Source organism: Typopeltis vanoorti, chromosome 22 (assembly GCF_054136105.1).
Source record: "Typopeltis vanoorti isolate ZY-2024b chromosome 22, IOZ_Tvanoo_1.0, whole genome shotgun sequence".
NCBI classification, from domain to species: domain Eukaryota; kingdom Metazoa; phylum Arthropoda; class Arachnida; order Uropygi; family Thelyphonidae; genus Typopeltis; species Typopeltis vanoorti.
Window position 1 is genome coordinate 52610236 of NC_143570.1, and position 19189 is coordinate 52629424.

A 19189-nucleotide genomic window follows, 5' to 3' on the forward strand; every position below is an offset into this window, starting at 1 on the left:
TGGAAATGATAGAAGACCTGAATGAATTGTTTGAGGTAGCAAAAGAAAAGAGTGAGAGAGTTAGAATGATTAGTCTTTTGCCATGGTATGACAGTGAAATGTTTAAAAGGAGGGCCATAATTGCGAATGACTTTATGCGTGGGTTATGTATGACGAGTGTTGTGGAATTTGTGGACGTGTGGAGTGAGTTTGATGGGCGAAAGGATCTATATAAGATGGATGGCTTGCATTTGAATGGTTACGGTGTAAGAAGACTTGAGAAAGTGTTGCTGAATGTAGTGGATGTGCAAATTCAGGGAAACTAGATTTGTTAAGGGGGGGGGGGGAGTAGATATACAGTCCTTAGGGAGGCAGTTGAATGTAAGAATGAATATAATATGCCAGAGCAAATAAGGACAACAAATCAGAGTGGGATAGTTAATATAAGGCATCAAGGTAGGGTTGGGGCTAATGGGGGTCTTAAATTCATGTATACTAATACTAGGAGTATTAGGAACAAGAAGGAAGAGTTTTTGGCCATGGTTGGCACTTCCAGACCACAGGTTACTGGTATTAGTGAAACATGGCTGACTGTAGATGATATAGCTAGTGGGATTGAATGTGATGGGTATAGTGTGTTCGGGAATGACAGAGAGAATAAAATGGGGAGAGGAGTATTGTTGATGATAGCTGATGAGCTACAGCCAAGGAGAATAGAAGTTGAATTGCAGGATAGAGAAAAGAGCACATTTGAGGCCATTTGGTGTGAGATTGTGGCTAGCAGAACTAAATATACAATTGGGTGCTGCTATAGACCAGGTGATGGAAAAGATGGTGGTGACAGTATGCACAAGCAAATAGAAGAAATGAGTGGAAGGAGGGTGATTATTATGGGAGATTTCAACTATGGTCGTATTGATTGGAGTTAGGAGAGGACACACGGGAGGAAGGAACTGGATTTTATGCGGTTATTAAGGGATAACTATCTGCGACAGCATGTAATGGAAAATACTAGGGGTCAGAGAGTGCTTGACCTAGTAATTACATCTGAGGATTTGGCTGTAACAAATATGACCACATTGCCACCAATCGGTGAGAGTGATCATAGGGTCTTGACTTGGGAGGTGGCTAAAGGTGTAGAATTTTCAATTAAGACAGGGTACATGTGGAATTATCGGGCTGGAAAGTATGACAAGCTTAGGAGTTTGATTGGTTCAGTGCCATGGCATGTACAACTGCAAGGACTAGAAGTTGATAGTGCATGGGAGGTAGTTAAGAAGTGCTTGCATGAAACAATGGCTGACTGTATACCTAGAGTCCGAATAATAAATCAAGTAGGGATTAAATGGATGAATAACACCATTAAACTTGAGCTGCAAAAAAAGAAACAACTATGGAGGGAATTTAAGGAGAAAGGTGACCGGCAGGCACATGAACGGTATAAAGCGTAGGCCAGAAGGGTGACGAATGTGGTAAGAAAAGCAAAAAAGGATTACGAAAGAACATTGGCCATGCAGGCTAAAGAGAATCCTAACAAGTAAAAGGAAAAATGTACATGGCAGAATGATTTTAAAGAATGCCGATGGTAGGGAGGTAACTGAATCAGTTGAGATAGTTGAGTTACTGAGTGAGCACTTTGCAAGAATATATCATTCAGGTGGTGACATTGCAGAAATGAATAAACCAGTAGATTATACGGAAAATGTGGTGAATGAAGTGGAGGTGAGTAGTCTATTGCATAATCTCAATGTCAATACATCTGTGGGATTGGATGGTATACCAGCTCGTGTTGTACGAGAAGCAGCTAAAGAATTGTCAGTACCCTTGACCATTTTGTTTAATTTGAGTCTCGAGTCTGGGTTAGTCCCGAGCAGGTGGAAAGAGGGGAAAATAGTTCCACTGCATAAAGGTGGTTCCAAGACTGCTGTTGTAAATTACCGACCGATTAGCATATCAGGAATCATTGTCAAGGTCTTAGAGAAATTAGTCAAGAAAAGAATACAGGATTGGATAGATGAAAATGGGATATTGTATGGGGGACAACATGGTTTTGTGAAGGGTAGATCATGCCTCAGTAACTTGCTCATGTTTTATAACACAGTGACGACTGAACTGGATAGGGGTAATGGGTTTACAGTGATACTACTGGACCTTGCCAAGGCCTTTGATAGGATACCACATGGAACCCTAATCAGTAAACTGGAGCAGATGGGGATAGATATAGGGTTGGTGAGATGGATAGGAGGGTGGTTGAAGGAGAGATACCAGAGAGTGGTTTATTCAGGAGTGGAGTCTAAAAGACATCTTGTGACTAGTGGAGTGCCGCAGGGCTCTGTTCTTGGACCACTGCTTTTCAATTTGTTCATCAATGATATTGGAAAGGATTTGAGAGGAAGTGTTCACTTGTTTGCTGATGATGCAAAGTTGGGTAGAGCAATTGTGAGTGCACAGGATGTCAAAATTTTACAGGATGATTTGGATAGTTTGGAGAACTGGACTAGGAAAAATGGATGTCAATTTAATGTGGCAAAGTGTAAGGTTATGCACTTTGGGGTGAAAAGAATAGCAGCAGTATATCGCATTGGTGGAACCGTACTCTAGGAGATTGATGAGGCCAGGGATTTGGGAGTGTTGGTGGATAGGGAGTTGAAGTTTAGGGGGCACATTGCAAAAGTGACTAAAACAGCTCACCAAATCACTTGGCTTCTGAAAAATACTTTAACATGCAGAGACAAACAAGTTGTTGTTCCTCTGTATCGAGCCTTGATAAGACCCCATCTGGACTTCTGTGCCCAGTTATGGGCACCAGGGTTTCTTCGTGATGGGGAGGAAATGGAGAGGGTCCAGAGACGAGTGACCAAGATGATAGCAGGTCTGTGGAATGAACCTTATGAGAATAGGTTGAAGATTTGTGGGTTGCAGAAATTGGACGATAGGCGAAGGAGGGGTGATATGATTGAGACATTCAAATTACTGAAGGGTTTTTATAAGATTGATCCAGAAGATATTTTTGAAAATATGACTGGTGGTGGGAGGACTAGGGGCCATGCATGGAAGCTGGGCAAGAGCGTGGTTGACAAGGGTGTTAGAGCTAGGTTTTTTTACTTGGAGAGTGGTGAATGAGTGGAATAAGCTTCCAGAGTCTGTTGTGGGTGCTACGACCGTGAATGAGTTCAAGGCAAGGTATGATAGATACTAAGTGAATGCGGAATAGTTGTTCTTGACATGATGTTAGGGCCTCCCTCGATGAGTCTGTCGACTCCTTGGAGTTGCCCGGAACAATAATAATAATAATAAATTAAGGCTGTGAAAAGTGCAACTCAGAAGTCATAATACGGTGCACTTCCCTACTCTGGAAGGACAAAAGCCTTCTACGACACTTGAATATGCTGGTGAGTGTGCAAAAATAATTGAGGCATTTAATGAAAGATTCAAGGATGTGAAAAGTAAACAAATGGAATTGAACCTGTTTGCTACACCATTCAATGTGGAACCAACTGATGTGCCTGATAACCTACAACATGAAATCATTCAGTTGCAAAGTGATGATGAGCTGAAAGCTAGGTACAACAACCTCCCACTGCTTGAGTTCTATAAACGTTACATAAGCAATAATGAATTTCTGACTTTGAGGAGACATGCATTGAAATATGCATCTTTGTTCGAAACAACTTACTGCGAGCAGTTCTTTTCAAAACTTACCATCACAAAGAGTCGACTGTGCTCTAGACTGACCGATGCAAATCTGGAAAAGCAGTTGCGAGTAGCAACATCATCAATACCAGCTAATATCACATGCCTCACCAAAGAGAAGCAGTTCCAGCCATCACATTAGAGGCAAGTTAATTAAATGTTTGACCAAATATAGCAGGCTAATTTTTAAGTTGAGAATTTTGTATGGCCCACGAATGATGTTATAAATATCCAAATATTTATAACAGGCAGAAAAAAGGTTCCCCACCATGTTTTAAAAGATGCAATTTTTTAATTTTTTTTTTTTTTATTTCTGCTAAAAGTGTCTAATCTTTTGATACTTATAAGCTACTGGGTATGGGTGTGTATATTTGTTTTATATATATATATATATATATATTACTTACCATTTCTTTGAGCATTTTATTCTGATTTCGAACTTCATGACCAATATCAATGGATAACTGTAAATCAATAAAAATCGTGACATGTACAATATTGGTCAACTTACTTGACACAACTACAGCTGAAAACACTAGTTGTCTTAGATTATCTTAAAGTCTAAATAATAAGTATATTAAATCTCTCAGAGATTATTTATAATCTAGAAACATAAAGCTAGATAAATATTAAAAATTTTGGCTAAGTTTCATAGTCATTGTCAATACAGTTACAGGAAAACTCTAAAAAGAACAATTTAATTGAAAGCATGTAGTATTATGTGCACTATAGGCTGCAGGAGAATAGCTCCACCTGCATTAATAGATATTCAAAATAATAAATTACAATACAGTAATTTAGTTAATTTTTAAATATAAGCAAAATTTAATTACAATTAAGAAACACATGAATGCTGACTATTAGTTAATATAACTTTGCAAAATTATATAGCTTTTGTTCAGGTTCAGGTTGTGAATGTGTTCTTCATAGCTTTCTTTGTAGTCTTTCCAGAAGAAAGTAACTTTTGTGTAACATTTTAGTTTTGTTCTGAATCCTGTGTTTTGTAGATAAAGTTTAACTTGCTAAACTGGATTTATTGCATTCTTTAAGAGAAATGTATTCTTATGTTCTTCAAGATGAATCTATGTAGATCGACCAGTTTGTCCATAATAACATAAGCCACAATAGCAGGGAATTCTGTGAACTCCAGGATAAGATAGAGGAGGATATTTATTTGTCTTTTGGTGGGATAAGGAATGTATTAAGTTTGTAAACTGGATGGAAAGTGACTTACGTTAATCTGTTGAAGTAATCTTATTATTTTTTCTGAAAGTCCCTTAACATAAGGAATATAATTCTGGTAATTTCTACTTGAGGAGAGTTAGAACAATGCCCATAATTATTTACTTATTATTTTTTGATAGTTTTTTTCATTATAACCATTAGCAATAAAGGTAGGTCTGATAATAAAGTTCTTTACTTAGAAGAGAATCTGTAGAAAAAATTTTAAGAGCTCTGTCAACTAAGGATTTGATTACACCATATTTCTGACAAGAGTGATGATAAGAGTTAGAATCAATGTATTTACCAGTATGAGTAAAAGACTAAGTTCTCAAAAATAATTATTCTCATCATGAATTACTTCGGATTTTCAGATCATGAATTTCTTTGGACTCAGCTAATAAAGTTTTTTGTCAGTTAAACAATGTCATGTTCAGGCCATCCTTTATCTAATGACAAAATATCAGTTCTATTCATAGGATTAGACCAGTGTTTCTCAAAGTGTGGTACGCGGACCCCCGGGGGGTCCGTGAGGGGTCTTCAGGGGGTCCGTGGCAATTTTCGGCTATGCATCATTAATGCATGGAATAAAATTTAAGTTTGAGATCATAAAACGTTCCTATTGTATCATTGAATAAAGTACAGAGACATCTGCAGGCTGTGTAATATATTTCTCAACAAACAGTGCAATTAGAGACAACTGGGATAAAAAGTACTAACTAATGAATCGCATGACCCCTCCAACATATAATGCTGTATAGTAGACAATCAAAACCATATGGTGCACCGGCAATATATGGTTTTGTTTGAGTGAACGTGTTAAAACTAAGAAATATATAATGAACGTGTTTCAGATATCATATAAGGAATTCGGTTGAAGAGAATTAGCATTTCAACTGAACTGTCGGCTTGCCTTTGTCAATTAGTAGCGCGATCTTTTGTTAATACCTCACCAATCATATGAACTTCTTCATAGCTGCTTTATCTCTACAATTGCTGTCTGTTTCGAGTTCTGCTTTCACTAGCCATTTGTTGAAGGACTGTTCGTTAAATACGGTAATTTTTTTTTAGCTTTCAAATTCTTAAGTATGGATCACTGGTTAATGACTGGATTTTTAAAATGTGCAAAAGAGAGGAACATAGTAGATACAAGTAGCTGTCAGCAACAAGAAAATGGTGATACTGTATCTGGATCAAGTGAAATTGATAAGTATGTGTCGCCTGACATCTCTAAAGAACCAAATAGGAAGAAGATGAGAAAACTTTGTCAGTATGATATAAATTACTTGAAATGTGGATTTTCATGGACGGGAAATGAAGAGGAACCTATTCCATTATGTGTAATTTGCGGTGAAACAACTTTAAAAAATGAAAGCATGAAACCATGTAATTTAAATCGTCATTTTGAATCGAAACATAATCAATGCAAGGACAAACCTGTCGAATTTTTTTCAAAATAAACTAAAAAATTTAAAAGAATCTCAAATAGTGATTTCGATCGTGTCAGGAGGTGAAAACATGAAGGCTTTAGAAGCTTCATATCGTGTGTCGCTATTAATAGCAAAAAGTGGTGCAGCAGAAACAATTGGTGAAACTTTGGTCAAGCCTGCAGCAAAAATAATAGCGGAAATTATGATCGGAGATAATGCAAAAAGATCTTTTGATCGGATTTGCCTTTCAAATAGTACCGTTCATCGAAGAATCACTGAAATGGCTGAAAATATAAAACAAACATTGTTATCCGATATACATAATAGTCGTTATTATGTGTTGCAGGTAGATGAATCCACCAACGTTACAAATTTTGTAAATCTTCTAGTGTCGTTAGGTACGAAAAAAATCAAAATATTCATGACGACCTTTTATATTGCCAATCCTTGCCAGAACATACAACAGGAGAAGAAATATTCAACAGTATAAATACCTTTATGCATCAAAACAAGCTTGATTGGAAAAGTTGTGTTGGAATAAGCACGGACGGAGCGAAATCCATGGTCAGATCTAAAAAAGGGCTTGTTTCAAGGATTCAAGCTGTTGCACCAAATGCAAAGTCGACACACTGCTGCATACACAGGGAGGCTTTGGCTACACATATGATGTCTACAGACCTAAGAAAAGTTCTTGATGAAGCTGTAAAAATCATAAATTATATTAAAGGCCGTCCTCTTAACGCCAGACTTTTCTCTCAACTTTGCAAAGAAATGGGAAGCAACTATACACAACTTCTTTTCCATACTGATGTTCGTTGGCTTTCTCGTGGAAAAGTCCTTACTCGTTTATTTGAACTTCGGAATGAACTACAAGTTTTTCTTGATGAAAAGTTTGAATTGAAAAAGCATTTACATAATTGGAAATGGCTCAGTCAATTAGCATACCTGGCAGATATATTTACTGTATTAAATAGTCTTAATTTATCTTTACAAGGCAAGGAAATTTCTATATTTCATGTCCGAGATAAAGTGACCACCACGTTGGCAAAAATGAAGTTATGGCAAAAGCGGGTTGGTAATGGAGAATTTGATGCATTTCCATCGCTTCATGAATTGCTCGCAAGTTCAAATGAACAAATTGATGATGATGATGTGAAAATTACCATCATGTAGCATTTAAAAAGCTTACAAATGAATCTAGAAAAGTATTTCCCTGAATTGGACATTAATATTGAGTGGATAAGATACCCTTTCAATAAAAACAAATTTATGCCAATGGGTCTATAGAAGAAGAACAACTTTTAGAACTAGCTTCTGATGGTTTGCTAAAAAATAAATACAGCGAGAATACGTTATCATCATTTTGGCTACAAATAGGGAATGAATTTCCTGAATTAACAGATAAAGCTCTAAGGTTCATTTTTCTATTTCCAAGTTCATATCTGTGCAAAGTTGGATTTTCAACCCTTGTAGATATTAAGACGAAGAAGAGGAATCGCATTATAGATGTTGAACCGCACCTGAGATTGAAATTAACAACTATAGAGCCAAATTTTGCTGAAATTTTATCTCACCATAAGCAATTTCACTCCTCTCATTGATGATAAATTATTTCAAGTAAGTAAAACTTTATAGTATCTTTATAAAGTTTGTTCTATTAAAAATAAATCATATTTTTTGTTTACATGAACATATAAATTCAAATAAAATAGATATTTAATTTTTTAATATTTTAAATTAATTTATTAATTTATTTTTTAATTAACTAATTAGGGGATACTTGGTAATAATGAAAATTTAAGAAGAGGTCCGCAGATATATCTGAAGTTTTAGAAACATTGGATTAGACTATGCAATAGTACCAAACACCATTCTGATCATGGACTTCATGTATAATATACATAAAGGCCTTTGCAACTGTTCACATAATTTAGTGAGTAAAATTAGATTTCAATCAGCGTATATGCCGGCCTGGTTGGTCAAGTGATTAGCGTATCCGCTCTCCAGCCAAACAGCTGCGGGTTCGAATCCCGCCATGGGCATGGATGTTTTTGATTGTTTGTGGGAATACTAGTGATGGTGGTGATCGGCGGTAGATGCCGTTGGTGTAGTTGTGGTTAGTCATAGTTGGTGGATTTCAGTGGTGGAGACAGAGAGTTATTGAGTAGATGCCCTCTCTCAATGAGTCTTTGGACTCCCTGGAGGTGTTATATAATAATAATAATAATATATTTTATTTAAATCCATACCTGCTGAATATAATCTATCTAACAAAGAATTTCAACCCTTATCTGCTCTAAAATATAATAAAAACCTAATTACTAAAGCCAACAAAGGTCGAGCAGTTGTAATTCATGAAAAGAATAATTATTTTAAAAAACTTAGTCTTCTACTTTGAGATCATTCTATGTACAGAAGCACTGATGAGACCCTACTCAATTGCAAATCAATAAACTCAACAGCCTCTTGGATGAAGTTCATTCTTGGGATGAAAAACAGTAAAAAAAGCTAAAAGTTCATCATGCTTTTGCTCATAGACTACATGACCTTCCTAAATTGCATAAAGAAGATGTGCTGTTAAGACCTATTGTGAACTGCATAGGATGACCTATGCATAAAGTCTTAAAATAATTATCTAATCTTCTTTCTACATTTACTAGAAATTCTGCTCCCTTCATAAAAAAAAAATTCAATAGATTTTAAGAATAAAATTTCATAATTATCCTTACAACCCAGATATCTTCTAGTAAGTTTTGATGTAAACTCACTCTTTACAAATATCCTTCTGACAGATACGACTGAACTTTCCTCCTGATACTGTAAAATTATTCGACTTTTTCATTAATGCAGGATACTTCATCTGTTTATACAGTTTGTTTTGACATCTAGAGAGAACAGCTATGGGGTTTCCCCTTTCCCCAACTCTAGCCAATTACTTTATGGAAGATTTCGAACAACATATTCTGGACGTTTTTTTCACACATTCACAACCTGAACTTGAAAAAAAAGCTATTGTCTAAAACTTTCTCAATTTTAGGAAATTACATTAACTAATACTCACCATTCGTGTGTTTCTTAATTGTAATTAAATTTTGCTTATATTTAAAAATAATTAACTAAATTAATTTATTTTGAATATCTATTAATGCTGATAGAGCTATCTCCTGCAGCCTATACACATAATATCACGTGCTTTCAATTAAATTGTTGTTCTTTTTAGAGTTTTCCTATAACTGTATTGACAATGGCTATGAAACTTTGCTGGAAATTTTACAAATAAAAATATCAAACAAGTGATTCTGGTATTAATATTTTATGATGAATTATTAAATATTTATTAATAAATGTATGATACTAAATTATACTACTAGTAGTACTATTTGTAATAAGTGAGTCTCGCAAGAATCTGTATGCACTTATTCATTTCATTTGGTCTGTTTGTCTGATACATATAACAACTCTGCTCTGACTGAACAGATTTCTATAAAATTAAGTTTTTACATTTTTTTTTTTACAAAATTATCAACTTCCCTTAGTTTTGATATATATCAGATCACTCTGGAAAGAAAAATACATAAAAGAATACAAATTTAAATGTTATTATAGTATTACTAAGAAGAAGATGAATGATTGTAATGAGTCAATGAAAAGACTGTGTAGGAAGAAAGGATGTTTATAGATGTATGTAGTGACCATTCACTCTTAGCAATGAGTACAGTAAATAACAACACTGCATGAAATCCCTCATGTTGAACTCAGTGAATAAATAGGATTTTAGGTTTGAAGAAGATGGTTCATTTGATGCTGTATGATGTGAGATAGGGGTCAACAGGACAAATATATTGTTGGCTGCTGTTATAGACCAGGGGTCCACAAAAAGATGTGGATGTGATACATCAGCAGATTAGCACAATGAATGTAGGCTAAACAATTATTATGGGGGACTTCAACTAAATTAGAGGAAGGAAAGGCATGACAAAATAGATATGGAATTTATAAAGTTACTAAGGGATAATTAAGTGAAACAGCATGTCACAGAGGGGATGTGTTAACATATCCCTGTTAATTTTAAAATGCTTTTATCCAAGATTTGCTTATAAATAAATTAACAGGTTATTTTTTGTTATTAATTTCCTGTTATTTTTAACAAATTTTGGCAAATAGAACATCATATGTTGGAAAAACACTGTAGTAATTTAGCCAACATAAATGAGTCACCGTTCATAAAACATGTTCGGCGAATGATTAGGACATGATCACACCAATCACACTGTAATTGGTTCTTTTGTTGCGTGGCGTCATTTTCTGTGGCAGTTTTATTACATGCATTTTTGTAATTTTAGGGAGTTAATTATAAAAAAACAGCAGAATTCAAAAGTTCAAAAAAAACAAACAAAAAAAACATGATAGTTTTTTCAAAGCAGGATTACCTAAACCAAATGCCTCAACATTGAACATTAACTTATCTAAGAGTGTGTGTAAAACAATTTTTTTTGTTATTACAGTGCTAATATTGATAAAATTGCAGTATAATATTACTGATATTTTTCTTTTAAAAAATTCGCGATTTAACGGCCATCCCTTAGCCCCTATTAGTCCGTTAAATTGAGGGTTTACTGTATGTGGAATTCAATTTTCAGTCAAGAAATAGTTTATGTGAAACTACAAAGCTGGTGATTATGACAAACTTAGGAAATAGCTTGGAGCAGTGGTATGGCTAAAGAAGCTACAAGTAAAGAATGTCAATACTGAATGGGAAGTAGTGCATAATATACTGGTTCTCCAACCTGTTGGTTGGAGAACCAGTATATTATGCACTATACTGGTTTGAGTCCCACCACAGGCATGGATGTTTGTAAACACCTGCTCTGGACAAGCTTATATAGCTACTTGAAGTTTAAAGTTTTGTTGTTGTTTTTTAAATTAAAGTGGTAAGGGATTGTTTGAAAGAAGCAATATCAGACTGCATAGCCAAGATCAGGAGGACAACCAAATAGGGATTAAGTGGATGGGTAGTAGTTAAAATATTGGGAAAGTTGGTTAAAGGTAAAATCCAGGAATGAGTGGATAGAAATATGATACTCTCTTGGAGGGAAGAGGAAGCACAGATTTGTCAAAGTAGGTCCTACTTTAGTAATTCATTCACATTTCATAATAAAGTGACAGCTCTTATAATTTGGAGCATATGAAAGTGGACATGAAACTGGTGGCAAAAATAGGGTGAGCTGAAAGAAAGATATTAGAAAGTGGAATATGGTAAATGGAATCTAAGAGAATGAGGGTGACTAGTGAAGTGCCCCAGGGCTCTGTACTAAACCACCACTCTTTAATTTGTATATTACTGATATAGAGGATGATTTAAGGAGGTGGAGAGCTATTTAGTTTTTTCCCAATGATGCAAAACTAGAGAGGGCAATAGTTGATGAAGGTGATGTAGATATCCTGCAGGATGATGTAAATAAATTGTCATTGTGGACAAAGAATAATGGATGTTAATTTAATGTTGCAAAATGTAAGGTTACACACTTTGGGATACAATGATGATATACTCTGTATCACATTGATGGTACTGGACTGCAGGAAATGGATGAAGCCAGAGATTTGGGGGTAATGGTGAACAGAGAATTTAAGTTCAGAGAGCATATTGTAAAAGTTACAATATAACTCAAAGGATTAGTTGGATATTGACATACACTAACAAGTACAGAGAGGGAAGGTATTATCCCTCTTTATATAAGGCTATGATTTGGCTGTGCATCTTGACTACTATGCACATATCTGGTCACCTGGGTTTCTTGAAGACACTGAGGTGGTGGAGAGGATCCAATGATGCATGACGAACTGGTGACAAGTCAATTGCTATTATTAGTTGACAGGCAAAAAAGAGAGGACAAAAATTTACTAAAAAGTTACTAAATGAGTTCTATAAGATTGACACAAAAGAAATTTTTTTTTAATATATGGCAAATAGAGAACTACGGGTCTCTCCTGGAAGCCACGAGGGTTGCCCGAAAAGTTCTTGGCCTAACAATGAAAAAAACGAATTCATAATTTTAAATAGAAATTATATTTTTTTATTTTTCAACATATTCTTCCTTAAGACTATTCCAGCAATGCTCCAGTGGTTCTCAGTAAGATCTGCAAAATACCCCTCTACAGCTGCAATCACCTCTTGATTTGAAGAAAAATGCTGACCAACAAGGAAGAGTGTTAGTTTTGGGAAGAGATAAAAGTGAGGGAGCCAAATCTGGGAATAGGGTGGATATTCCAACAATTCGTAGTGCAGATACCTTAATTTTCCCACTGCCAAAACACTTCATTGTCCGGTTATTGTTTTACCCTTTTCAAGATAATTAATAAACAAAATGCCTTTAGCATCCAAAAACACCGATGCCATGCCCTTTCCTGCTGATGGAACTGATGGCACTGTTCAGAGATTTTCATGAGAGAGTGTGTTTTTGATCTGCTGTGAGCAAGCACTGCACCCATCTTGTGCAGAACTTTTTCATATGTAATTCTTCGTGCAAAATATATCCTACACATTCTTTTGAAATGCCTTATAGTCTCAGCAATTTTACACACTTTGACTTGCCAGTCATCCAATACCACATCGTGCACTTGATCTGATTTCTGGTGTTTTTACACTATGGATGTCCTTCACATGGATCATCTTCAAGGCTGGTACGCCCATGTTTAAACTCAGCAGCCCATTTCTTAATTGTCAAAAACGAAGGAGAAGAGCGCCCATAAACTTTTATGAACTTCGAATGAATTTCTTTTGGCATGAAATCTTCTTTTACAAAGAATTTTATAACCACACGATACTCAATTTTCTCCATTTCAAGGGATATAGACAACGCTTTTGCTTCAGACAGCTATATAAAACAAAGTACTTGATAGAATGACTTGCAATTTCACATGGATGCTTACAACAGATGTACCAACTTTGAAAAAAAAAAAAAAAAATCTTGATGATAGCGTTGCGATCTATGGTCGAGGCCGAGAACTTTTCAGACCACCCTCCTATGTAAGAGTGTGGTTATTAAGGGTGTACAGACTAGATTTTTTGCTTGGAGAGTGCTGAATGAGTGGAATGGATTGGTTGAAATAGCTGTGAGTGCCACGACAGTCAATATGTTTAAGGAGAGATATGATAAATATTGTGTGTATAAGGTTAGTGTGATTTTTTTCTGCAATGAGACTTGTGACTTCATGGAGATAATTACACTAATCACTGAAATTTTTGTGACTGAATGAAGTGTGAAATTGCTGTATTCATGAATGAATGGTGTGACTCTGTATAATCATGAATCATTCAATTATCCATTAAACTTTTTTTTTTTCCATTTTTCAATAATTTGCATACTTATTTTTTGTGATTTTTTCCTCATAATCAGAACCAATTAGAAATGTCATTAATACTAAATTTTTTGTAGCTTTGAACAATATCAACTAAAGAAAAGAGAGAAAGGGATTGGAGTACTTGTTAATCAATTGCACTTGGTAACCAAAACTAAAAAAAAAAAAATTGTTTATTGCAGAGATTTCAAAAAATATTCTATACTGGTTGAAACATTTACTTTGCAATCTGAAACACTTGGATTCTTAGATAATCATACTGCTGAGTGATCTGAAAGGCAGACTGCTTTCCTTTCATGTGAACTGAAAACTTAACATAGTTTTACCCTGAAAAATTCACTGTGCATCAGAATAACTAAAAGCATATAAGAGGAAACAACTTATTTTGGAAAGGTAGAGAAGAAAAGGAAACAGTGATTGCTATTAAAAATTGAACTCATAAGGTAAGCTATTTGAAGTAATGGTTGTTGAAATGAACAAGTATCTCATGACCTGAAGTTGACCAGGAATCAGCAAACTGTTATTATCACTGCATGTTCCTCCCTCCCCCACAACCCTGGATGCTTACAACTCAAACAATTTTTATGACAAACTAGACATGATCTCATGTAACACAGCATGATTCTTTCTGGTGACTTTAATGTCAGAGTTGGGTAATGCTCAACAATATGGCAGGAAACTACTGGGAAAGAAGGTGTTAAAGAATTGCCAGTAGAGATTAAACAGTTTAGTCTCCTGTGATCTACAATTTGAAAAAAAAAAAGAAGAAGAAGAGGATAAGTTTAGATATTAATTATTAGTGATATACTATAACTTTAGTCTGATTTGGTTGTGACTGAGTGTGGTGTGGCTGTGTTTGAAAGTTATTCAGTTTGAAGCACTTTTACAAAATGACAGTTAACAGAGGTAAAAATGGCAGCAAGAACTATGTAATCCAGATGCACGGTGTGAAAATCAAGAGTGTTGAGTGTTGTGCATTTTACTAAGATAGTTTGTTGTTGGGAGTGTAATATTTTTGTGTTGGTGAATGTGGCAGATGTGTTTTTTGAAAGAGTAAACAAGAGAAGTGAGAGAGTGAGGGTCTGTAGAAAAGGTGATATGTTAATAGATTGTGGTGATTTGCATTAAAGTTGGAAACTAAAAGTGAATCATTGCCTTTTGCCTGATTCATTCTTGTAAGACTAAGAATGACATCCAGAAGAGTGAGTGTGAGAATATGAGAGTTGAGAATGTGACCGTGAATATAAAAATGATTAAAAAGGAAAACTGGGTGTAATTACCTGACTGATGAAGTAAAATCTGGTATGACTGTGGAAATGGAAAGAAATCTGATTGATGAATACTTCACTGTTGGCTGTGTTTGGAAGTTATTCAGTTTGAAGCACTTTTACAAAATGACAGTTAACAGAGGTAAAAATGGCAGCAAGAACTATATAATCCAGATGCACGGTGTGAAAATCAAGAGTGTGTTGAGTGCTGTACATTTTACTAAGATAGTTTGTTGTTAGGAGTGTAATATTTTTGTGTTGGTGAAAAATAATAATAAAAAAAAAAAGAATAACAAAAATAAGAGTTAGTTTTTTTTAAATTTTTTTATCGTTTTTTTTTTACAATTTTACAAAGTTTTGTTTTTTACTTGCACTACACTTAAAAAATGAAAACATGAAACGTCACACTAAAAAGTTATTTTTGAAACAAACACCTCACTCTTACATGATTCAATAACAAATGAAGTTAAGAAGCAACCAGGTGAAACTTCCTATCTCGGCAATGCAATTAGTTTTCATGACCTTGAAGCTGTCAACAGCGCCGTGCACCGACATTGGTAATGAGGTTTAATTTAAAGCGTAGATAGCGTGCGCTGTTCAAAATACAAAGCTTGTCAACTAGTGCCGACATTGGTATTGCGGCATTATTTAAAGCATAGATAGTGCGCACTGTTCAAAATACATATTAAAACGTAATAATTGTTTTGAAAAAATTTTCGCTTAAAATAATCCAGATTTTTATGATGTTTACTGAAAACATTAAAGGAAAATATCTTGGCTTGGGAGGCCCCTAGGCACATGCCTCATTGCCTTAACGGGTAATCCGCCACTGACCTCAACTATATCCTCTGAAGTTACTAATTCATGCATTAACATTATTTTATTATAATTATTCTTTCTTCTACTTGCTAAACATTGACAGTGCCCTAGGATTTTCTTAGCCTTTGTTGGCAAATCTCTACTCATGCTGCACTTATCAGCTAAATAACCTTCCTGGTCTGTTCTTTATATGATATTCTTGATTCAACTGATTATTACCAGTAATGGAGTAATTCATAATGTTTTGTGAACTCTGTCTGCAAAGTCTGATAATCATGTTGAAAATAAGTGCAATGTGTTTCATTCCTTTTTTTTTTTTGTCATAAATTTTTTCTTCCTTACACAGATGCCAGTATTATTATTATTATTATTTGACACCTCCAGGGAGTCCAAAGACTCATCGAGGGAGAGTGCGCCAACAGCATCGAATGATTGGTCCCCTTCCAACTACTAACCACGCTCAAACTTACTTAACTGAGCCATTAGTAGCAAAGGCTCTACCAATCGACCAGTATACTGTACAATTTTTTTTATTTTTTTATTTTATATATATATAATGTGGATCATTATCAAAGTTTGTACAATGATAATGGAATCAAGAAGAATATTACTGGCAACTATCAAAATTAACACACATTACACTTGTATTTTTAGTAATCTGAAAATGTTTAATGCTACTTTAACTGCATCCTGTTCTAATATAAATACTTATTACCTTAAATGTTAAATATTAAGACTGTATACCGGTGGTTAAATTCAGCTGGGCTCTCCGGTGACCGGCCCCGGAACTTTTTTATGCACCAGACCTTGAACTTTTTTCTATTTACGGTAATTAAACCTAATGTGAAACAGACAGCAATGGCAGAAGACGTGCATATGACTGGTGTGGTATTAACAAAAGATCCCGTGACCGAAAGATAAAAGCATAGCTGACAATTGAGTTGAAATGCTAACTCTTCAACTGAATTCCATATGTTGAAACTGCCATAACAACATTCACTATATATATATATATTTCTAAGTTTTAACACGTTTGGTTGAATTTTACTGCTGTTTTGGAGCAGGCGAACTCACACACACATCTAATTATAATAACAATAGTTAGATACTGTATTTCCAGGTGCAACATATGGTTTTGCTTGAGCCTATACAGCATAGTTTCTGTATGAGGGAATGTGATTCATTAATTAGTGTCGTTTTTATCCTAGTTATCTCTAATTACACTATTTGTTGAGAAATATATCACACAGAGAAATATATTACCTTATTCAATGACATAATAAAAGTACTTGTTTTTCTTGCCTCTGCAGTATAGTGACTGTTGGGGAGGGCGTGTTGTTTACTGCTGCAAGCGAGTTATTATCACCCGACGTAAACATATTTAAGTTTTTTTTCATGTGCGAGGTATATGCAAAATTTTTTAATTTCTTTTTTTGAAAACTAAAATCATGGGTTCGAGTTATATTCAAGCAAATATGATATTTCAACTATGGATAAGTACACTGATACCTTCTTTAAATGGAAAAATAGCTCGGATGACAGTGATAATACAAAACGAGTTTGTAATGATAGTTTGTGTGTAGTTTCTGAAGAGAAAGAGGTATGTAACGAATGCACAGACTTCCCATCAGCTGCAATGAGATAATATTAATACACTGAACGAAAGGAAAGATTTGCTGACTTGCTGGACACTCGATCAATGGATCATATTCAAAGGTAAATACAATTGTTTTCTTTTCTTTCATGCTTACACTGTGATCAGAATACATTATGGAAAATTATGGAGACAACTACCGTGTTAGAGCAAAACTTTAGTTTAATATAAACCAAAATGAAAACTCGATGTTTCAACCTTCATATCAAGGTCATCATCTGGAGCATACACATATATATACAGAGAAACAAGCACTACAATTACATGGTTTGCTAAAGTTACTGACCAACCATTACAACAATTATTGGCCTGACCTCTGGTGGAAAAAAAAAACCCTTTACTACATCAAAGCTAGAGTCCTATTATTATTATTATCTGTTGGGTTACAAAATTAAATTGGGCTGGAGAGCAACATGTTTACAATTGGTTATTTTGTAGGAACATTTTTCTGTTTTTGTGACTTTTCTTCCTTTATGATAATTATGCCTACATTATTGTCTTATTATTCAACAATTGTTTACAGTTTTCAATGTGTATAGAAAGTCAATATCAACAGTCGCCTGATTATGAACGCATGATGCAAGGGACAGGGAAGTTTGGAGTTTCCCCAAATAGCATTCAAAGGTAAATACAATTGGTTATTTTGTATAGGGCCCCGGAACTTATTCATTTAGAATTTAACCAACAAGTACACTGCTGTATACTTGTTAGTTTCAGTTTGTAATAAAACAAAAGCAAGTCAAATAATCTTAATTACATCAGGTATATTAATAAAAAAAAATCTGATTTGGTAATTTTTAATCAAAACACTTACGGATTTCAGGGTGGAAATTTTAGTCTCAAGACCATCCACAAGTTGCTCACTATCACCTTCAACTGTATCTCTAGAAGAACCAACTTGGGCTCCATCTGCAGGTTATTTCATTTTAATTAATTATAAAATACATGTTTCAACAAAGCTTCAGCTATAGCAATTTATGGTTAATAGCAAGATTATAAGATAAAAGAAGTCTAAATCATAACATCTCAGCTTGTTAATATCGAAATCCAAGTGATCATAGAGATGTGTTAATGTTACATTGTATAGTGATCTCTCAATTATTTAACTGTGAAATAATCAGCCCTTGAATAGGTATGTTTATCAATCGAATTCTGGTACAGTAGTACGTAACTGTATCTTCAGTTAATTGACTCTTCAATTATCCTACCTACAAATTCACTTACTACTGCAGCAGCAAGTGAATTTTCAGGTGGAATGACAACAATGCAATGTGATGGAATGATAACTCTCTTATCTCTGCATGTCAGCGTCCTTCTCAATATAGCAGCAATCCCCTGGGTTACCTTCATCACCTTTGCTGTATGTTCCCTGAATTTCAAGTTTCTATCAATCATCACCTGCCCCCCCCCCTCCACAGATCACCTGCATCCCACTTCTTCCAGTACAGTTCCTGATTTATCCCAAACTTCAAGACTTTACATTTAGCTGCATTAAACTGATACCCCATTCATTTGCCCATCTATTAATTTATTGAAATCCTCTCACAGAGCTACCACATCTGCACTATTACTAATAACTCCTCCCAGCTTCACATCATCTACAAATAACTGAATATCTCCCTGCAATCCATTGACAATGTCATTAATATTGCCCTGTGAGATCCTACCTGTAACCTTCTGCTTCCCTGCAAGGAATTTCCAGAAAGTCGATATTTATTTATTTCATATCCAAACACAAGTGGTACAGTAGTAAGCGGTACAACATT

General features: G+C 34.9%; 1 protein-coding gene across 1 annotated transcript in view; it reads right to left on the reverse strand.

The window, feature by feature from the left end:
- The window catches only part of LOC150094420 (BET1 homolog), a 61998-nt gene that overhangs the window by 30270 nt on the left and 12539 nt on the right, over positions 1-19189 (reverse strand). The window contains exons 2-3 of the mRNA XM_090411898.1: positions 18238-18332; positions 4080-4136 (exon numbers count right to left, since the gene is read on the reverse strand). Coding sequence (XP_090268024.1) covers positions 4080-4136; positions 18238-18332 — 152 coding nt within the window. The remainder of the gene's footprint in view (positions 1-4079; positions 4137-18237; positions 18333-19189) is intronic.